The sequence below is a fragment of the Grampus griseus genome, assembly GCF_964374135.1.
Source record: "Grampus griseus genome assembly, contig: HAP1_SCAFFOLD_50, whole genome shotgun sequence".
Classification (NCBI taxonomy): Eukaryota; Metazoa; Chordata; class Mammalia; order Artiodactyla; family Delphinidae; genus Grampus; species Grampus griseus.
This window is the reverse complement of record NW_028133393.1, coordinates 867,654-890,879: the sequence shown is the minus strand read 5'-3', so window position 1 is coordinate 890,879 and position 23,226 is coordinate 867,654. Positions and strand designations below refer to the sequence as shown.

The following is a 23,226-nucleotide window of genomic DNA, read 5'->3' as shown; positions in this document are numbered from 1 at the left end:
TCTCTATTTGCGGTGAGCGGGGGCTACTCTTCATTGTGGTACTCGGGCTTCTCATTGCGGTGGCTTCTCTTGTTGCAGAGCACAGGCTCCAGGCACGCAGGCTCAGTAGTTGTGGTGCACGGGCTTAGTTGCTCCACAGCATGTGGGATCTTCCTGGACCAGGGCTCAAACCCATGTCCCCTGCATTGGCAGGTGGATTGTTAACAACTGCATCACCAGGGAAGTCCCCCTCAATTCTTTTTTATGCAGAGGTTGCCATACTTATATACAGGGTTCTCTACTTATCCTTTTTAAACTTTATGTTCTAACTTGGAATGTTTTCTACGTCAGTACCTAAAGTTGTTCTTCATTCTCATAAAAGCAAACTAAAATGCATAGTATTCTAGTGTATGGTGTACTCTAATTTATTTAATCAGTTCTCAGTTAATTGACATTCACTCTTTTATTCACTATATATAATTAATTTGTACACTGGCAGGTAACTGTAGGATAATTTCCTAGAAGGGGGTTTGTGGGGTTGAATGGTTATGTGCATTTGTCCTGGATATAGAGAGGTCCTACCAGCTTGCATAGTTTTTAGTGTACAGGCCTGTTTCCTGAGAAGGAGTTAAACACATTTGTATCTGAAAGGTAAAAAATGGAATTTCATTGTAGGTTTACATGTTATTTCTGTTATTATGAGTGATATTGAACATCTCTTCATACATTTGAGTTACTTGAGTTCCTTTTTTCTAAACTGTCTATTCCTTTGCCCATTTTTCTTTTGGGTTATTGGCTTTTTTCTTATAGGTCTTGCCCTTTGTCACAGACATTATAAATAGTTTATCTAATAGTTGTTTTTCTTTCAACAGTGCTTATTGTGGGTTTTGTCATGCACTTTAAGAAATTTTAAATAGGTGAATTTATTAATCTTTCATGGCTTCTGGGTTTTGTGTCATAGAAAGTTTTTCCCTGTTTTGAGGTTATCTATTTTCTCATGTTTTTTTCTATGTGTAGTTTTTGTTGGTAAATTTCATTGAAGTATAACATTCATTCAGATAAGTGTAAAAATAAATGTACAGCTTGTGTTGAATTCTTATGTATACTTGTATGACCAGCACCAGGATGAGGAAACAGAATTGCAGCAGAATTAAATTTCTCCTGTGCTCCGCCCCACAGGTACAGTTCCCCAAGGGTAACCACTCTCCTGGCCTGGCTTTAAGACCAGAGATTAGTTTTTGCTTATATTTTGGACTTTATGTAAATGAAACCTGGCTGACTGTTCTCTTTGTGTCTTGCTTCTGTATTATTTCAGGGCTGTAGCTGTGAGCTTTCACCCCTGCTGCAGCAGGTGGTTATAGTTGGCGCATTCCTGCTGTTATATAGTATTCAGTTTTGTGAATACACTAGTATTATCCATCCTGCTGTTGATGGACATTTGAGTTGCTGTTAACTTTTGGCTAGTAAGAAGAGTGCTGCCCTGAGCCCTGGCATGTGCGTGTGTTTGGCTGTTGTGGAGGCCGCCACACTGTTTGCCAGCCTGTCTACACACTCAGCTGCACTCCCACCCTGAGTGTCTGAGAGTTCCGTTTATTCTTTGCCTTGTGTTTGGAGTTCTCATTCTCATTTTACCCATTCTGGTCGTAGAATCATTTTGTGGCTTTAGTTTGCATTCCTCTGACGACTGCTTCAGTTTAACACTTATTTATATATTTATTGGATGTTTGGATAGTCTTTCTAATGAAGTGCGTGTTTAAGCCTGTTGTTGATTTTTCTGTTGGGTCGTGTGCTGTTTGTCTCATTCAAGAAGTTCTGTTTGATACAGCTAAGGTCTGAGCCATAGCTTCTCTCTTTCTTCCTCATTCTCGCAGGGTATCATTCTCATGTTTTCTAACCTGTTGTAAATATAACCACATCATGAAACGTGGTAGAATGTTTTATAAATCTACATATATATTATATATAATATACATATGTATTAGGGTGGGGTTTTTTTTTGCAGCTTGCTTATTTTGCCTAAACAGGTAGACCTAGTTCATTCACTTTAACCCATGTATAGTATTCTGCAGTATGAATAAACAATACTGCATTGGTTCATTCATCTTTTATTCATTTATCTCTCTGTATAGTTTGTAAATAATATCATTGTTTACTTTATTACATTCCTCATGTTTTGGACATTTAGGGTTTTCTGCCAGTTTTTACTATTATAACTGAGACTGTGAAGAAAATCTTTGGGTGTAAATTTTGGTGTTGAGAAAGTCTTTTCCCCTAGAGATAACAGGATAGCTTAGTGGTTACAAAGGTAGGCTCTGGACCAATGGTTAGGTTCAAATTCTGGTTTCCTCTCTTAGTAGCTTTGTGACATTGGGCTTAATTTCTTGAGCCTCAGTTTTCTTATCTGTGAAATGGAGATAGTGATAGTATCTACTCATTGAAGCAATTCATGTGAAATTCTTAGAAGAGTGTCTATGAATGTTAACTAGTGTAATTAGATTCCTGTGAGTATGGTTACTATAATAAAGAATGTGGCCACTTTTAAGGCTGTTACGTATGTTGCCAGATCTTATATGAACCTTTAAATTATATTATACATTTATCCTGAAGTATGGCAGATAAAGACTCATTTTATGTCTCTTTGAGAAATGAGATCATGTAAGTAGAGAGAAAATAGGAATAATTTTATATTGGCTGAGAAAATGGGCAGCTTGATTTTAACTCTGCCGTTTTATGTAGTAGCTCTAAAGAGTGTCAGAGTCTCAGGGAGCAAACTAGATGCTTTATTATTTGATTCTTGCTCTTGCTGTGCTTGTATTCATAGCTGAATGCGAGGGGACAGGACCATTGGAGCTAATAATTACCTCTGTTAACATGCGTTTCTTTCTCAGGGCAAAGAACAGGAGCATACGTTTGTCTTCAGACTGGATCACCCCAAAGCGTGCAAACATTTATGGAAGTGTGCTGTGGAGCATCACGCCTTCTTCCGCCTCCGAGGCCCTGTCCAGAAGCATTCTCACCGATCGGGATTTATTCGATTAGGGTCGCGGTTTAGATACAGGTGAATGTTTATAGCTGCTTGCTCTGCCTTTCATTATTTCATAGGGGCCAGAAAATTTAGCCCAGCTTCTCATTTTACGGATGTGGAAACTAGGGCACAGAGAGGTGAAGTGGTTTGCCAGTGTTTTCCACTGGCCAAAATAAAAGAAAAAGTGGTACATATTGTTATTGTTTGTAATTTCCTGAATAGACAGGAGAATGTTGTAATGGTGTAATGGATTTCATATCCCTCCTGATGTTTTTGTTTCTTCCTTTATTCTTTTTTTTTAAGGAGTAATTAACAATTTTTCCAGTTAAAAAAGTTTTTTTTATTGAGGTATAGTTGATTTACAATATCATGTAAGTTTTAGGTGTACAGCATAGTGATTTATAATTTTTGAATGTTATATTCCATTTATAGTTATATAAAATGTTGGTTAAGCTTACTTATTTTATACATAATAGTTTGTACCTCTTAATCCTCTACCGCATTGTGCCCCTCCCCACTAGTAACCACTTTTTTGTTCTCTGTATGTGTGACTCTGTTTCTTTTTTGTTATATTCACTAGTTTATTTTATTGTTTAGATTCCACATATAAGCGATATCATACAGTACTTGTCATTCTCTGTCTGACTTACTTCACTTACATAATACCCACCAGGTCCATCCATGTTGCTGCAAATGGCATTATTTCATTCTTTTTTATGGCTGAGTAATATGCCATTGTGTGTGTGTGTGTGTGTGTGTGTGTGTGTGTATATATATATATATATATATACACCACATCTTCTTTATCCATTCACCTGTTGATGGACATTGATGTTTGCTTTATGTATTAATCCCCAGTTTAAATCCACATAACAAGAGTTCTAAGGGGTCTCCATCCAACAGCTGGATACCATGTAGAAAAAGAGTATGATGCAGTACTGGGAAATTAATCTGGATGACATTTCTGGTCCTTATAAACCTGACGTTCCATTGTTCTTACGACTCCTTGTTTGTTGGTCATAAGGTAGAAATGTTTTGGTTTACCTCAGAGTAGCTTATTGATGGTGAGTTTTCGGCATGTCACAAGAATCGTCAGTGTAATTTAAAGAAGGAATGGATAATATTAGTAATGTGGCATCTTCACTGTGTGTCGGGTTCATGCAAGAGAGCTTCTATTCTACTTACATTAAAAGTGGGGAGGTGTTTTCTTAGCAGAATTTAAATGGAAATGAAGGTGAGTAGGACAGTAGTTTTAATATTTCTGGAAAAGTGATCTGAAAAGTATATCACAGTTAGAAAAAGTAACTGAAAATCTTGAGTTAATTGTACATCTTGCATTGAGGAGTGTGGATGGGAAAGAGAAGGGAGTTCCATAAAACGACAGATATTTCAAATTTATTTATTATGTTCTTAGGTGATGTGCATGATTAAGAAAAAACAATATAATTTGTGTTGCATCTTTCACACAAGCCTAAAGAGTGAAAGAATGGTGTGGTAAAGACAGACGTCAACACTGTTTTTCATAGGTCATTCAGGAAGGAAGTTCAGGATGGTTCTCTTGAGGAGAACCTCAGTGTAGACTTTCTCTCATTTTTGTGTATCTGACTACTGTAGGCCTCAAATTCTCTTATTCCTGTTAATATGCCTCATTTATTTTAGTGGGAAAACTGAGTATCAGACCACAAAAACCAATAAAGCAAGAAGATCAACATCCTTTGAAAGGAGGCCCAGCAAGCGGTATTCTCGACGAACTCTGCAAATGCAAGGTGAAGTGCAGCCCTGTTTCAAAGGACTATTCTTCCTGGCAGTGCATCCTGTGCTGGTATTGTTGGCTGGAGAGGAGGCTGCCTCGGTCCTCTTAGTCTTTTCCAGACAACTGAAGTACTCTTCTTTACTGAATTTGATTCTAGCATAATCAGTTTTTAAGAATACACGGGGGAAAACTGCCTATACTGTTGCTGAGATCAGACTTTATGCTAACCCCAGTTCTGACACTGTGCTGAGTTTGTGTTCAGTTTTTGTTCTTTACTATTTTAGTTCTTCTCTAGAGCAACATTTTCCCTCCGTTTTTGACTTCCAGATCTCATTCATAATAATCTGTTAAATCCCCGCAGATATATTTTAAAACATTTGTATATGATGAATAAATTTTTTATTTTGTATGTATTATAATAATATTAAAGGTTCTGTTAAGTACAGTTTTTATATTAATCATCAGTGTACATGGTACATAGACATTTCCAAATTCATAAATGTTACTTGCTGTTTGTTACTTTAATTATGTAATACAGAGAATGGTTTACTTTGACCAGTAAGCTGAAACTTGTGTTTGGTTTCAAATCTGAGTTTGTATTAAAATACAGATTGAATTTTAAGTATGTCCAATGTCAGAGTCATCACCAGTTATCCAAAAACAACTTCCGTGACCTGATGTTGGCAGTATCAGTTTTTTAAAAAACTGATGTATAGCTATAATTTTTGATGTATCTATAAATTAAATAATACGTAGCTATAAATGAAACCATTTCAATTTGTTTAAAACCCTTAGTTACCTCCTAGACTCCACTGATGATTTTTCACTGTCAGCTCACTCTAACGGCTTGCAGATGGTTCTGTTTTTTTAAGCGTGTGCTCATTTTATTGCCTGCCTTAAAAATTGGAGATCATTGTCATTATTTACTTGAATGGCGTGAGCCACAGAACACTCTGTGAAGTGAAGATTTTTAAATCTGTAGTCGGGAAGCAGCTTACAAAGCCACGAGTCAAGATTTACTTTTGTGAACAGTAAAGGGGTTTACCATGTTGGAGGAATCTAACGGGATGTTTTCTGTTTTCTTCCGTCGGCAAGTACAGGAAGACCTGAAGAACTCAGGTGGGTAATGTCTTGCAACTTAGGAATTGAAAACCGAATGTTTTAGTGTTTCTGTAGTTGCATCGTTAATTGAACCAATGTCTGTTGAAGGTCTGTCACAGTGTTCACTTGCCCCTGAGCACGGTGGATCTAGCAGGGAGCAGATAAACACATCATAATGCTGGGTAAAATGGACAGAAAGAAAAATAAAGCAGCTTAAAGAAAAAGTGTGGGCTTGGTGGCTGTGCTATTCATAATGAGAATGACATATTGTACGTTTGTTATTGGCCTGTGACTGAGGATATAAAGATGAATAAACTGTAGCCCTTGCACACAGGAAGCTCAGAGAACAAAGGTTGATTTGTACACAAGCAGTTCATTTTATTCCTGGGAGAAATCCCACTTGGTCATGGTGTACAGTCTTTCTTTATATTACATGTTGCTGGATTTGGTTCACTGGGTTTGTTGTGGATTTGTGTGTCTGTATTCATCAAAGACACTGGTTTCTAGTTTTCTTGTACTGTCTTCATCTGGTTTTGGTATCAGGTTAATTCTGGCTTCACAGAATGAGTTGGGAAATGTTTCTCTCTATTTTGGGGGAAGGTTTTGTAAAGAATTCTTTAAATGTATGGTAGAATTCACCATTAAAGCCATCTTGCCTGGACTTCATTTGTGGCAAGTTTTAAAATTTCCAGTTCAGTGTCTTGTTGTAGATCTATTCATATTTCATTTTCTATCTTGAGTCAGTTTGGGAGTTTGTGTCTCTCCAGAGTTTGTCCATTTTATCTAAGTTATCTAATTTGTGGCATACAGTTGTTCATATTATTCTCTTTTCCTCCTTATTTCTATAAGCTTTGTGGTGATGTCCCCTCATTCATTTCTGATTTTAGTAATTTGAGTTTCTTTTTCACTTGGTCAGTCTAGGTAAAGGTTTTTCAGTTTTGTTGGCCTTTTCAAAGAACCAGCTTTTGGTTTCATCAATTTTATCTGTTCCTCTATTTTCTATTTTATTAATTTTCTCTCTGGTATATTATTTCACTCCTTCTGCTTGCTTTAGGTTTAGTTTTCTTTTTCTAGTGTCGTTAGGTGGAAGATTGGTTTATTAGTATATGAGATCTGTATTCCTTTTTTGTGTGTGTGTGGTACGCGGGCCTCTCACTGCTGCGGCCCCTCCCTTTGCGGAGCACAGGCTCCGGAGGCGCAGGCTCAGCGGCCATGGCTCATGGGCCCAGCCGCTCCGCAGCATGTGGGATCTTCCCGGACCGGGGCACGAACCCGCGTCCCCTGCATCGGCAGGCGGACTCTCAACCACTGCGCCACCAGGGAAGCCCTGTATTCTTTTTTAATATAACATTTATAGCTATTAATTTCTCTCCAGGCACCACTTTAATCATATTTCATAAGTTTTGGTATATTGTATTTTCATTTTTATTCATCCCAAATTATTTTCTAATTTCTCTTGTGATTTCTTCTTTGACCCGTTGGCTCCTTGGGAGTGTGTTGCTTAATTTCGACGTTTGTAGCTTAGATTTTCCCCTCTCCCCTTTTTTTTGTTTGTTGTAATTTATTCCATTGTGGTTAGAGAATGTACTTCACATGACTTTGATCCCTTTACAGTTATTGAGGCCTCTTTTATGTCCCAGCATGTAGTTCATCTTGGAAAATGTTCCATGTGCAATTGAGAAGAATGTCTGTTCTGCTGTTGAGTGTCATGTCCTATGAATGTCTGTTAGGTCTGTTTGGTTTTTACTGTTGTTCACTTCTGTTTCATCACGGGTCTTGACTTAGTTCTCTCCATTATTTAGTGTGGACTATTGAAGTCTCCAATTATTGTTGTTCGGTTGTCTGTTTCTTCCTTCAATTCTTTGTGCTTCATGTATTTGGGGCTTTTTGTTAGGTGCATGTATTGTTTATAATTATTTTATCACAAAAAAATGTTCCTCTCATTCTCTAGTAACTTTTTTGTTTTGTTTTTTTAGATCAGATTTTTTAAAAGTTACTAGATTTTCTTAAATAAATGTTTCTCCACTTGATGTATGCCTTTTAATGATTTTTTTGAAGAATAATTTTCAGCAGCTACATGTTTGTTTTGCTGGGGAGAGGGTCTGCTGTTGTCCTGCAGTCACTGTTGTCCAAGTCCTCCTTCTGATGAATCAGTATTAATAGTGTATATCACAGTGTGGAGTTTCACGTAATGCTTCTCAACCACTGTTGTACCAGAGCCTCCTGGAATGCCTGGTAAACTGTGAGATTCAAGACATACTCACAAATCTAGTTTTTGTTAAAACAGTGTCTACACTCCTATATGGAGATGTGTCAGTATAACTAGAGCTTCTTCAAAAGGAGAAGTCGTTTGTTTTGGGTACTGAGTAGGGTGAGCCTCAGCTGGAGGTGTCCTATTCAGTTTTGGGTTTTTTTCCACTTAGAGAGCCATTAAAGCCAGGCTGTGATTAGTGACTTAATCACAAAATCACTCTGCTTTTTGAGTAAGGATTCCCCTGAAGTCCCTTTAGCGGTCAGGAAGCTGTTAAAAATAAATAAGTGGGTAGAGGAGAGAGGAAGTGTGAGGGATTCTGTCCATCGTGAATTTTTATTTTTATTTTATTTTTAAATTTACTTACTTATTTATTTATTTATTTTTGGCTGCATTGGGTCTTCGTTGCTGCGTGCGGGCTTTCTCTAGTTGCGGCGAGTTGGGGCTACTGTTCATTGTGGTGCATGGGCTTCTCACTGCGGTGGCTTCTCTTGTTGCAGAGCATGGGGCTCTATGCGCTCGGGCTTCAGCAGTTGTGATGCGCAGGCTCAGTAGTCATGGCTCGCGGGCTCTAGAACGCAGGCTCAGTAGTTGTGGCGCACGGGCTTCTTTGCACCGCGGCATTTGGGATCTTCCTGGACCAGGGCTTGAACCCACATCCCCTGCATTGGCAGGTGGATTCTTCCTGTGTCACGGGGGAAGTTCCGTGAATTTTTAATTAGGTGAAAAACAAAATTTGCTGCCTTTTCTGGGCTATACACTATAATTTTTCTTGGAGTTAATTTTTAAACTGTGCTTTTAAGAAGAATGGTGGAGAAATGTTAGAGGGGTTCTGTATATTTTAAAGTATTTTATTTGTTTGTTTAATGAATTATGTCTTGTTTTCCTGAAAAGGAGGCTGGAACAGAATGTTAGAGCTTAAAGTGAAGAAGATTCCCTGATGAAGTTAGCAGAAATGTAAACAAAGCATTCAAGCGATGATACGTAGTTGAAAAATTAAGGCTTTTATTTGCAAAAGTTTGTCCTCCTTTAAATTTTTTTGAAATACAGATTTCTGACCAAAGAGTGAGTATGACTGACTATATAATCTCCTAGCATTGAGATTACTTTAACTTTAATAAGTAAATTTTATTGTGTCTTCTTGAGTGATGCTTTTTGGCTCTTTAAAACACAGCAAAAATGGAGTATTTAAGCAATGATCCTTTATTATTTTTTAGTTAGAATAATTTTTAGGAATGACGTTCACAGGGGGACCCACTCTCCTGAAGGTTATTGAGCCCTGCCCCTAACATTGCTTGAGAGAACCTGAGCTTGCACTGGCAGGAATGCCCTTTCACTCCTGCCCTCAGAGTTCTGTTCACATGAACAGTTTTGCTCCAGTGAACCATGGCAAACGGTACTGTTAGAAAAAGCACAACTATTTGACCTAAAAAGCTTCTTGACTTTGTACTGTGCTTACTTGAATAACAGGTTTTTAAATTGGCTGATGTTAGTTTTCCTTGTACTCTTTCATTTCTTTCTAACTACTCCCTGTGAGTCTTGACTAACAGAGTATCTTAGAAAGAGGTGACATTTTAAAGGACAGTTCACTTTTCACTTACTAGTACTTCTTGTACAGGCTTAGTGGGCAGTCTTGAAGACAGAAGAGAGAGGAAAAGAAATGGTGGAGGAGATGATGCATAGAGGGGGCAAGAGCAAAATGGGTCCGTTATTGCAGACAGTCCTTCAAAAGGGACGCTTGGACTGGTCAGTAACGGAAGTATTTGTTCCCTTCATATTAGTGGAAGTGAAAGAATAAGTGTAATTATGAGAAAATAGTGCTTCCTGCGTTTCAAATTGTTTTAGAACAGGGAGCTAGAATCCGGTGATCATCACTTATCATCAGCGCTTTTTTCTCATGTTATTCTTCATCTTCTGCTTATCACCTACTGGACTTATTCCCAGTTCAAGGAGAAGCTTCAGAGTGTAACCCCTGGGGCCATAGCATAATGAGTCTAATTTCTGTACAAAGCAGGTTGGAGGAGGTTTCATTAATGTGGGGTTATGAGTTACTTAATACAGAGCAGTGTATCCTGGGAAGAACAACAAGGTTAGTAAAAGAAATTGTGCCGGATAGGTATATTCTTTACACCAGCCTTGGCAACAGATCTACACTAAACAAGATGTGTTTTTAAAGATTTCGTCGTTGGTTAGTTTTATTTGTCATTGTTCTTTGTGCTTTGCTAACATTTATTCGATCCCCTAATGCGAGTCCCATGTGAGTGAGGAAACTGCGGTTCAGAGAGCAGAGCTAGTGGCGCGGTTTGAATTAGAACCCAGGTAGTGGAGGTGCAAATTCTGGTGACTTAACTTGTAACAGAGATGTGGTTAATAAAAAATGGGGGTGTGTAGAATGGGTTACTCCTTCTCACCCAGCCTTTTAGCAAGGCCTCTTAATTCTTGAGTTCTTTCTTAATTGGTTGTCTTTCATCATCAGATACTTTTGTTTTGTTCTCACTCCCCTAAGAAAGGCTCCTGGATCCTGTATTCACAGTCTGTTTTGTGTTTGTGAAGCTTTGCCCATTTCCTTTTACTAGAATGACGTCTCGTCTGGGCATAGTGTTCTTTGAGTGTTGCCATGGAGAATTCTGTGCCAACCTGATGCTGGCAGTGATGTGCTTTTAAATCTCCTTAGGGTACCTGAAGTATTCTCTCCTTATCGTTGAAAGTCAGTAATATAACAATAAGGAATCGAATGTATTTAATTCTGTATCTCATCTCCCTGGAACACAGTGTTCTTGCTAAATCTGTAGATTATTCTCACTGTCAAGGAATTTTTTTATAACATTGAATATATTTTCAGTTACCTTAGTTGAATTTTTTACCTCAGGATACTAGTTATGCTTATGTTAGAAGGTCTGAAGTCAGTAAACTCTTTTATTTGCCTTATTCTGTGTTTTAGTATCTCATCTTTCAGTTCTTATTTCATTGAGTATTTGTTCTTTTTTTTAGTTGTTCTGAGGTTTGTTTCTATTTATTTTGTTGCATTATATGCTGAGTTTTTTAAGTGCTTTTTTGCGGGAGTGGGGGAGGAATGAGTGCAGCCTAAACTAAAAATTTTAAAACATCTTTTAAATCATTTGGAGGAGAAGAGTATGCAGAGAAGTTTCTAACTTTAAGTTTATACTAAGGCCTTTTGAGTTATAAAATGCTAAGCTACTGCTGACACCAGAAAATCTTGAGAGGGTAGGGATATATAAAAGAAGTGATGGGTAAGGTTATGTGGGTGTTTGTGCTGAATGCCTTGAATTTAAGGGATCATTCGTGCTGTTGGTTTTATTTTGTTGTCTTTGACAGATGTTGTCCAATGAATAAACAAGATTAGTAGTGAAGTATATATCTAAAGCACAAGTAGAATATAGGTATATGGAAATAGCAAATGAGCAGAAAAGCAAGTATTTGCCTGTAAAAGCAGATGTTTTCTGGACATCTTACATTCTTAGTTTTAGGTACCCACGGTAATTTTTTCTTTATTTTTTTCCCCCATTACAGTGTTCACAGTAATGTTTCAGCTCAGAGTAATGGCTCCCGACAGGTAAGACAATATTGAGCTTCTAAAGCACTGGAACAGTGTAGTTAATTATGACAAACAATAGTATTATTAGTTGAATTTTCTTAGTGGTATAATCTCGGGAAAGTTCTGTGCATTTTCGTTTTCTTATCTGTAAAATAGCTCAGTAATGTGTGACCTGTTATTTTATTCTAAGATGTTACCATAGAACAGGTATAATGTTATAATGGAACATTTTCTGTCCCTGTAAAATAAATAAAATACTGATATTCAGTTAGATTATTATCTATCCCAAGGATGGTATATAACATTCAAGCATTTGTTTTTTGCTCTCTTTACTATTATATCTGTTCACTATGTAGATAGTATTCCATTTTAATGTTCCATTTAGTGGTGAAGAGATCTTTTATCTAAGGCAGAATAGATGATTTTTATAATTTGTGTCCAAAGGCTTGGGGTGTGAGATCCACTGTGCCTGTGATTCCTTCCGTTCCCTCTGGTCCTTTGCTCGTGCAAGTTGAGAATCTTCCAAGGAGTCCCGGAGCAGACCAGCATGACAAGAAATGGTTTGTTCACTCATTGAGCCAAAATTAAACACTGCTTGCCTAAGGGCGTTTTGAATCCCCGGCTGTAGAGTACTTTAAATATGATTGAAAGCAAATTATTCATATTTGTAAGCTGAAAAGAAGCACGTTATGGAGCTGTCACGTTGGGATAAGTAAGGCTGTGGATGAAGCAAGGAGACAGTCGTCTAAATGAGGCACATCAGACAGCCCCCCGACTCTGGTTAGCATGAGCTGGGAGTGGTGGCGCTTCTCTGTTGGAAAGGACTTCAGTGCTAGTCGGTAGGGCCTTTTCCCAGACCCCTAAGGGCAATGTATTCGTTACACGATGCTACTGCTTTGGGTGTGTCTTCTTCATTAAAGACTGAAGATAAAGCCAAAACAGAAACGTGATTATAGTCCAATGAAACAAAGCAGGAAATACTCCACTGTGGGGACGGGGAGAAATAATCTAATGACAGAGAAGATACTTCATTTGTTTAGATTCCCAGGGTCTTTTTTTAGACTAATAGTGCACAAATATGGATACTTTGTGGCTTATTGGGGTTAATCAGTGGGGTTCATCGTTTCCCAAATGTATGTGGCTTGGGGGCTGCTGGGGAATTATTTGATTGAATGGTCATGTCGGTTGCATCATCTGTTCAAGTTTTGTGTCTGTTTATGAAATGAACTTTGATAGATTTTTTTCTTTTTCTCTTGCTCTTAGTTTGTGTAGTACCTGAAGTCTAATGAGTTTCTGTGGTGATCTCAAGGTTTGGGTCAGCTTTCTGTGCAACCAGCTCTTCCTTCATGGTGGTGGGTCAACAGTGGTTGGTGATTATTTTCAGTCTTTGCTATGTAATTGTTTTTCACTATTATTTTGGCTTAACTAACTGCAAGGTGCTTTGCTTTTGATGATTGGGCATATTTTTACTTCAGTTCCAAATAACTTGATTACTTTCTAAGATGGAGGGGATTCCCCACCTTGTTTTCCGTTATCCTCTTTTTTCCCTCCCCCCACCGTATTTTCCGTTATCCTCTTTTTTCCCTCGCCCCACCGTGTTTTCCGTTATCCTCTTTTTTCCGCCCCCCCCATTTTCCGTTATCCGCTTTTTCCCCTCCCACCGCCGCCCCCCCCGGGTTTTCCATTATCCTCTTTTTTTCCTCGCACCCCCGTTTTCCGTTATCCGCTTTTTTCCCCTCCCCCCCCGGGTTTTCCGTTATCCTCTTTTTTCCTCCCACCCCCCCCGTTTTCCTCTTTTTTCCCTCCCCCCCCGTTTTCCATTATCCTCTTTTTTCCACCCCCCGTTTTCCGTTATCCTCTTTCTTCCCTCCCCTCCCGTTTTCCGTTATCCTCTTTTTTTTCCTCGCACCCCCGTTTTCCGTTATCCTCTTTCTTCCCTCCCCTGCTGTTTTCCATTATCCTCTTTTTGCCCTTTCTCCTTGAGAGTGTGGTGGGGGTAGTGTGTGTGTGTGTGTGTGTGTGTGTGCGCATGTGGGCACTCGCTTAAAGTATAAACAGTGAGGCTTCTGAATGTCACATTTTAGTCTTTATTTTTTTAAGCCATTAAGAACAGTGTTTTCAGTTTCTACTGAAGACGCAGCTCCAGTAATGTTACCACCAAGTCTTATTGGCAAGGAGACATAGAGCTGAAACTTCAACTAAAAAAGAGCTCATTTAATATGTGCTTACCTCTTAGATTAATATGGAATGAGAGTCTGGTTTTGTTTGCATCTGTATTATGACACTAAATCTTTATAGTTTTCCAGTTTTAATTGGTACATATTTAGGCATTACTCAGTTCCTTTGATGCAGCCTATATAAAGAGAGAATGCTGAATCTAAGAGTATTGAATTTCAAGAAAAATGAAAAATTTGGAGCTGTATGTCCTTCTTTATGTCATTGTACTGAGGCCTCCTTTGTGGAAATGGAGCAAAATGGTGACCCTCAGGCCCAGGCAGCCTCAGTGTGTGGCAGCAGGCATGGGACTGAGTACGGAGCTGGCCTGTCTCGGAGCTGACGGGTTCCCCAGCCTTAACCTAACATGCATTCTGCGTTTCAGCCTTTGCTTCTGCATGCTTTGATTCTTATTAATACTTTCACATGAATTATAACAGTCCTCCTTTAGAAAGTGGTACATTAATAAAATTTGGAAATGCTCCCCAGGTTTGGACAGTTGGGCAGAATAGTGGACAATTCTATTTCTGGCAGATAACTTTTAACCAGTTTAGTCTAAACCTACTCCCTGTTCGGTTCTTTAGCTTTTTCTTGCCATCTTCTAAATGACACCATTATTTCAGTGAATGATTTGGTATGTCAGTAACCTAGAATTATCCAATATTTAAGCTGTCTTTTGAGAATTAATGTATTTTAAATCTATAAACTATTTATAAACAAAAACTGAATACTATTTGGAAAAGCTTGCATAGGTAGGGGAGAGCATAAACCTAATTTAACTTTCTAAATTTTCAGAGACCCTATATTGAAGGTTGTGAGTTTTATGGGTTAGATCTGATGAATAGCTTGTATTTCAGTTGAAGGAAAGATGATAATTTTATTGTAAAAAAAAAAGAAGCTTCCAAGTTTGTTCTGAAAACCTTTTAGCTAATTTATTTTCAGTTTCCTTAAGGAAAAAAGGTGAAGGTTCATGTTTTGGTTGAAGAGAATGTCTATTCTTAGACATTTTTATAATTGGGGTGATGTTTTTTTCCTTTGTAGTTATCTTAAATATGTGCTGCCCTTTTTGTCACGTCACAAAACCTAGGCAAATGTTTTCTTTCTACTGGAGGACTCGGATGATTTCTAACCAGAAACTGCTTGTGTGCATGTGTCCCTCTCTTACTTCAATAGGCCTGTTTAAAGCTGTGAGAAAAGGTATCTAAGATGCTCACTAAACTCTCCTGGAGGAGCTTAATCTCATCACATTATCTGTACCTGTTGAATTTCATGCATTAGGGAAGGAACAATGTTTCTCCATTGTTAATTGGAAACATTGATGTCAAATTACATGGCCTCTGCTGTGAGGGGAGATTTTTTTTTAATGCTCTTTCTGAATTTTGTTTCCTGGATTTCAGTTCTGTGAAGTCAGTTGATCATGGAAATAACTTTTCACAATTGCCATTTTCTATATCTGGCTTTGTCCTAATGTAGAATTGTCCTTTCAAATACTTGAATTAAGTAGATAATAAGTATTTTTTCTTGTCTTTAGAACCTCAGACAGCATTTCTGCCTTTGATTTTTATAGCAACATCAGGGACAGATGCAGAGCGTCTTGCTCTCTGTGAGAGTCCCTCTTTATTTCACTCACCTAACTGACTCTGATGGCTTATTCGTGTCTCCGTATTGACGCGTGACTTTGTGGATTTTTCCCCTTTGTCGTTCTTGAGCGTCTCACTGCGCCGGGGCGTCCTTGTAGCAGCAGTGCATGCTGGTCACACAGCCTGCTTCTTTTTTACCTCTCACACCTCTTCCTGCATCTCACTAACTGTGCTCCCCTCCCACCCAACCATCCAGGCTCCCGGCTGCCGGTGACGCTGTCAACGTGGTGAAAGCCAGTGGGACACAAGGGCCTTGTCCGCACCCCAGCCTGCACACAGAAACTACCCTGACCTTGTCCATGAGCACAGTGTGAAGAATGTAGGAGTCCAGCAGGATGCTCATTTTCCTGGCCCTGCAGCCATGACTGACATATGAGTGTTGAGCCTCTCAGGCCTTGGGACTCTGTTGTGCAAGTTGATGGTGTACATTTTCTAGAGCTTATAGAGGATCGATCACATTAGGCAAATTTGGGAGAAGTTATTTTATACTGAATCACTCGTTGGGTAGTGTTGTTTGTAATTGAATTCTTCTCTGAAAGGGAAAGGGATCTGAAGACGCTATATGCCATCAGTGATGATGACAAATATTTCTGTGTTGCAAAGGGTATGTATATCATAATTTTGGAAAGGTTTTTCGTGATTTTAACATGTTAACACATCACTCGGAAGAAGTCTCAGGAGAAGGTTTGTGTTTATGAACAAGCTGCCCGTTATCACCCCCACCCCATGCCGTGCCAATAGATCGAGGTTAGCAGAATCAGACGCTGAAATCACACACAGAAGGAAGCATGTCGAGGCCTGATGCATCGGCCTCTGGTGATATTTTTATAAAACTGCTCTGATACACTATTTTTAGTATTTCTGAAGTGACTCAGGCCTTAATTTCAGTTAAGTGCCTAAGATTCTATAATTTTAATTAATGTAATTTTAAATTAAGAACTTACTTTTTAATAAACACTAGTATTTTAAAAATAGCAGAAGATCTAGAAATCATAGGAATGTGACTCATATGGAGAGAGGAGTCTGAATGGTTACTTCTGCATGATGAACTGAATAAGCAGTGGTGAACTGAATGGTTATATTGCTACTGAATGGTTGTACAAGATGGAACATGTATTTACTTTTGTCTTTCACTTTTCTCATTTATCTCATGCGTCTGATAGATTTCCCAGGTTTGCAAACAGCCTCGTAATCTGGCCTCGTACAACCTCTAAAATAAAATTCTGAAGCCAAAACCATATCACTTGTAATACGTAATCACTCTCACCTTTTGCATAGGTTACTACTTTTGGTCCTTTTATGAACTTCAGAATGTAATTGTCCAATGTAATTGTCCAAGCTCTTTGGTTTAATTCATAGGGCAGATTAACTGGAGGAAGTATATTTCTGATGTAATGGGAAGTGATGTAAGGGAACCAGTTCTTTTGTCTTTTTAGAGTTTGAAAAATTTTAACAAAATTTTCAGGCTTTTAAACTATATATATAGTCCTTTGAAGGTGTTTTATAGTCTGAGAATTCATAATACTTCAAGATAATGAAGCTTCCTTATAGACAACGTAAGCTGTTTACCGTCCTGCCCACCTCAGAGGTCAGTCTTACACGTCTCTGCCAGACAAAGGTCAAGTTTCAGAGGGCCTTATTGCTGGGCTCTTGGTGGCAGATACATTACAACTTGTCAGTAGAAGACGTAAGTAAGCAGAAGTAAGTAATATTTAGGGGATGAAATTTATAGGCAGGTTTCAATCTGAATTTCTCACAGTAATAATTATTCTTTAATGCATCTAAATATGAGCAGATACACATCTTAAATAGTCCAGCTCCCTACCTCTGCAAGTCCATCATCACAGTGTGCTTACAAATGGCCACTAATGGTACCCCTCATAATTATTTTAGACTTTACATAGCTCAGATTCTAATTGTCAAGTGTTGTCGCTGGTGATTTCTTTCTTAAAGGAATTTGAACCATAACATTTTAAGCACAGAAACTCCGATTTATGCCATTCAAGAAAAGATTTCGTGGGTATGAATATGATTAAGACCTTACTATTTCTGTAAAAGAGGCATAACAACAACACAGCTTTCTGGTCTCTTAGAAAGTCCTAAAGTTTGACTTGTCTCACTTTAACATTAATCTTGAAGCCTGAAGGTCAAACTGCTGATACAGTGCCACACATGTGTCTTACCAGAATCTCAACTTTGGGAAATATGGAAGGATTGTCAGAGTAAAGCTCTTCCCGTTTATATGGAAAGTGGTCATTTCTATACTTAGAATTTAAGTTAATCGATACTGTTACATTTAAGTGATGGGAGAATCACATCACGGTTTTTCTTTGTTTGAAAACCTTGTTATAAAATAGTTTATTTGTAAATTCCTGATGGTAGAAACTGGGTTGGAAGGGTGATGGGGCAAGATGGCAGCAAAGGGTGGGGGGAGAAAAGGGCTAAGCCTGGATGGTGTAGAGTCAAACTTGTCTACTTTATACAAGTTCCTATGCTCCAGGATTTCATAGCAAGTATTAGGAATACTTGTTGCTACTGGTATTTTCAAGATGGATATACACGTTATTTCCAGAGGTATGAAGAATTTACAGGTGGCTCAACCTAAATTAAATAAGCTATCACCAATCTGTTTATACTCTGCATTTTATTCTGCCTAAAGGGTCAGTGATCACACATTCTTGATTAGGGGCCTAATATACCCCAGAAGCACCTTACTTGGTTATTTACTATCCTTTTGATCCGAGGGAGCCATCAGCCTAGAATGCTAGGATCATGTGATTCAACTTCAGTGCTTTGGCTAACTTAACATAATTAATTTTAACATCTTGAATTAAGTTGATTATGTTTCAACTGCATTTTTATAGACAGAGAAACTTATAGAAACAGCAAAGTTAGTCACCTTCACACTTCACACACGAAAATACATGCACTGTTAAGATCATTATTTCTTTTGATGGTAAAAACACTTCTAAGGCATTTACCTATCCCTAAGTATAATCTAACCTTTCTGATGTTGATAGGGTAATCATAGATATACTTTTAAATGAATTTACAGAGAAAAACAAACTTTATTTGTCCTGTTACGTATATCTCAATATGTTAAAAAGCAACCAATATACAAATATTGTAATATCAGTATAATTCAAATAATTTTTTAAGGGAAGAGCTTTTTTTTTTTTTTTTTTTTTTTTCGGTACGCGGGCCTCTCATTGTTTTGGCCTCTCCCGTTGCGGAGCACAGGCTCTGGACGCGCAGGCTTAGCGGCCATGGCTCACGGGCCCAGCCACTCCGCGGCATGTGGGATCTTCCCGGACCGGGGCACGAACCCGCGTCCCCTGCATCGGCAGGCGGACTCTCAACCACTGCGCCACCAGGGAAGCCCAAGGGGAGAGCTTTTTAATTAAAGCGTTGACCCAGAAAATGTTATTAGTTATAACACTTGGGTCATTCTTTATTGTTAAGATTGTCTAAGATGTAAAGGTGCCGTGTGAACATGTCAGGGTTATAAAACTGAAGTATCTCCTGAATGGAGGGCAGGGACACAGCTTATTTTGTAGGATAAAACAATTAGCTAAATCTTAATTATGGAAGTTTCTCTTAATTACTAGATTTTTACATATTTACTTGGTTGATATGCTAAAAAATATTTTGATTAGTAACCTTGCTTAATAACTTTCGTGTGTCCTGATGTCATGTGTTTCATCTTTCCATCTTGCCAGACAGGAAGATAGATGACAGGGGTGGGGAGTTGGGGGCTGTGGTGCTTTGGGGTTTCAGGATGAAGAAGGGTTTTGTGGGAATGACTCTGGCTTTACAGACACGAGCAGACTCATCCTCAGCTTTGACCCCGTTTACTTCCATGTGTACTCACAGCTGCGAACTGAGCAAAGTGGGAAGATGGTTGTCCCACGTGAATGCAGCATGCTCTGATGGTGGGGTAGTCATTGTTTGAACCATGATGCTTTAACTGCCTTGGTCAGAACAGACCCTTCACTTGTAAATCATCGTTAATTGCTTGGAAACACCATGATTTTTTATGTTAGGCTTTGAGTATTGGGTTTGAAAATAATATCACATTGCGTTAATTTATTTTATATCTTTGGTACATAGGACTTATATGATTTGCAAGAATAAAATCACCTTGCGCTAATGACATTTAATCCCTTTAGCCCCACACGCCTCTTATATTTTAATACACGTTATACCACACTGTCAGTTATACCTTGCTTCCAGGATTGTTGCGAATGCTTGCCTGTGAGATGCTTCTATGTAAGGGATAGAATTTGAAGATGCTTCTGTGGTGGGGAAACCCCTCTCTCCATGTGCGTCTGTCTCATGCATAAAATGTGGCTTGTCAGATCTTTTCTAGATGTTGAACCGTGTGAATTTAGGTATGGCATTCTTCCTCAGCTCCCCCTTCTCAAGAACATAGAAATTTCTCCTCCTCTCTTCATATAAATTACCTTTTACTTGAGTCACGTGAAATCGTGGTGAGAATTTTGTCTTGCTCAGTTGACATTTGCTGTGGTAGTAAAGATACTAGGACACAGGCATGTGGAAGATGTGTTACGTAACTTCATTTCATTCTTCAGTTCTTTTTTTTTAAAAAAACTTTTCTCTTGTTCATCTACTCTTTATGTCTCTTTTGGGGGGGCGGGGGGGCCTCATCGCACGGCTTACAGGATCTTAGTTCCCTGACCAGGGTTTGAACCTGCTCCCTTGGCAGTGAAAATGCAGAGTCCTAACCCCTGGACTGCCAAGGAATTCCCTTTTGACCCTTGCTAATTTGTAATATACTAGCTGCTTTGAGCTATTTGCATTCATGGGAAGGATCATAATATTAGCCTCAGAGAATTAGTGAATTAGTAAAGAGAAAATTTCAAAAGAAATTTGGGAAAGGAAAGAATATTTCTGTGGCTTTTTAAATGACAGCGTTTTAATATTTATGCTGAAATGGAAAAACAAGTGTTCCTGCTTTTCCTGAAGGAATTGTTCTCACAGACTTTGTTTTTAGATGATTACCTAAGCCCCTGTGCTCCTAAGAACAAGCTGTGGCCTTAATTCTAGGTGAAGGTGCTTGAGTGAACTTTTTCCATTTTGTCCCTGACAGCTGGCCAGCACTCTGTTTACGCTGGCGTGGAGGAGAGATACCTGACCTGGAGCACAGCATTCTCCAGGGAGTGTGACTGAACCTCCCTCGGTGGGGTAATAAACCTGTACCTCCTCCTCTTGAAAACAGGTTCAGCAGCTGCAGACCTCATTTCTCGTTGTTGAAGGAATTCTTGTTTGTTTGTTTTTAACTAATTTTAATAAAGCAAAAAGAAATGAGATACATACCAGGGTGTGGTTAGGATTTGTAAGAAGTTGCAGATTTCTTAATAAAGGTTTGGTCTACAGACACGACTGATTATTGTTAATATTAAATGAAAAATATTTTTAATTACTAGGGGTGGAGTAAAAGAAAAGAATGAAAGACAAGACATGATACTAGGAAGAGAATTGCTGGCTTGATTTTTCTTGTGGAACTAGTTAGAGGGGTATCCAGAGAAACCATGGAAACATCCCAGCATGTAAAGTACCACTAGAATGTATATTATTACACAGAAGTTTCTTATAATAAAGTTATGTTTGTAGCCCAGCCACTAGCTTCAGTGATGATTTAATTGCAGACTTGCTAAGAGTTTGAAGATAAGACCCACTTTTAACAACTTGTATTACTAATTCTTTCTGGCTGGGGAGCAACTTCTTTCTTCCAGCAGAGCCCTTGGAAACCTTTAGAAAGACCTGGGAAGATTTGGTACCGTGGGGTGTGCAGGTTATCCCTGTGGCTGGAATAGCAGTGACCAGTATTTGTGTAGGTTGGAAAGGCGTCGACTGGCCGTCTGAGGAGTTTGGATTTGGTGAAGAGGCCTGTGGCAATTATTGCAAGGTTTTAAGTGAAAGAGCTTGAGAATCTTGTATCCATATCTCCTTTTTTGATTCACCTCATTGTTTGCTGAATATATACCAGAGCACCTCCTTCTTTCTCGCTTCCTTACACAGTCACTTACAATTACTCCTTTGCATGGATCCTCAAATCTCAAATTTCTTGGCCCTTCTGCTATGGTACACATCTAGTTAAATTCTGGATTTAATCCTGGTTAAATCCAACTCTGCTGTGCATATAGATGGTAAATGTGAAATGCAGTATCGTTAAACAGTCCTTATTTTTTTTTAAGATATATTATTTTTATTTATTTTTGGCTGCGTCGGGTCTTAGTTGCGGCACGTGGGATCTTTTGTTGTGGCGTGTGGGCTCTTCTCTAGTTGTGGAGTGCAGGTTTTCCCTCTCTAGTTGTGGCTCGCAGGCTCCAGCATGCAAGGGCTCAGTAGTTGCAGCATGCGGGCTCAGTAGTTGCGACGCACGGGCTCAGTAGTTGTGGCGCATGGGCTTAGTTGCTCCATGGCATGTGAGTTCTTAGTTCCCTGACCAGGGGTCGAACCCTTGTGCCCTGCATTGTAAGGCGGATTCTTTACCACTGAACCACCAGAGAAGTCCCTAAACGGTCTTACTTTAAATGTTGGCCATTGAGCTCAAGTTGGGGCTTCAGTGGCGCCTGAAATCCTGTCACATTTCCTTAATCTGTTGACTTTCCCACTGTGCCGGCAGTAGTTTCTCCTCTTTCAAACCCCAGCCATCCCCTCACCTCTCACTCCTCACTCCTCAGCCTCAGGTCACGCCCTGGCTTCCTGGTTCACCGAGAAGATAAGTGATGAGACGAGATCTGCTGTACCCTCCCGCCGCCTGATCAGTTAACTGCTCTCTATCGGGCGTCTGTACTTGGCCCTCCCACCTGTGCCAGGGGTGAACCGGCCCCGGCAAAGCCCCGCAGTCTGTCTCACGTGCCCTCCTGGAGATTCTGCTCACAGGGAAGCGGGAGACCCACTGGCCTCGGTCCCAGAGCCTTGTGCTTGTCTTGACCCCTGTGTCTCTCCCCATCAGCCAGCAGGTCCTGTCAGTTCTGGCTTCACAGCACGTCCATAAGCCGCTTGTCCCCGTCTCTGCTGCGCCCGACCCGTCTCCCTTTCCTCTTACCTGCCCCCCCACCGCCGCCCTTGCCTCCTTCCTGTCTCGTGTCCCCCCCCACCGCCGGCAGCCACGGCGCTGGTGGCTGAGACCAGTCACGTCCCGCCTCTGCACACTCCAAACCCCAAATCACACACTGACAGAAACGTGGCTTTCCCACTCCTTGACTGCGCTCACTTTGCTCCAAAGACTCGCTCCGCCGTAGCCAGCGCATTCCATGTCTGGGCCTTTGCACTCCTCTGCCTGTGTGGCCCTCCTCGATCGCCCGTGGTTCATTCTGACACCTTCAGGCCTCCTGTCAGAGCACTTTCCTGACCTCTCTGCCCCAGTCTCATTGTCCCCCTTACCTTGCTTCACGTTCTTCTCACCTCACTTCATTTTACATGCATGGTTACTTGTTGGTCGTCTTCATATCCTTCAGTAGAACGTCAGCTCCATCAGTGGAGGGCACTTCGTTTACTTCTTCTCCCTGCCCGGAGCAGTCCCGGGCTCACTGCTCCATAAACGGTAGTTGATGGATTGAGTGAATGAATGCTGAGCTCATCTTGGCAAACTTGGTGGTACAGAGTTTGTCAAAATGCTGTCCCCGGCTTCAAGAAATTTACTCCAGGTGTGGAGAAGGGCAGTTTTACAAATTACAG

General features: G+C 39.6%; 1 protein-coding gene across 1 annotated transcript in view; it reads left to right on the top strand.

Annotated features, from left to right (window-relative positions):
- The window catches only part of EPB41L5 (erythrocyte membrane protein band 4.1 like 5), a 66,675-nt gene extending 49,851 nt beyond the window's left edge, over positions 1-16,824 (top strand). Inside the window, 7 exon segments of the mRNA XM_082682074.1 lie at positions 2,868-3,037; positions 4,664-4,770; positions 5,858-5,876; positions 11,641-11,683; positions 12,110-12,225; positions 15,716-15,732; positions 15,735-16,824. Coding sequence (XP_082538200.1) covers positions 2,868-3,037; positions 4,664-4,770; positions 5,858-5,876; positions 11,641-11,683; positions 12,110-12,225; positions 15,716-15,732; positions 15,735-15,895 — 633 coding nt within the window. The 3' untranslated portion in view covers positions 15,896-16,824.
- Positions 16,825-23,226: the final 6,402 nt, after the last annotated feature.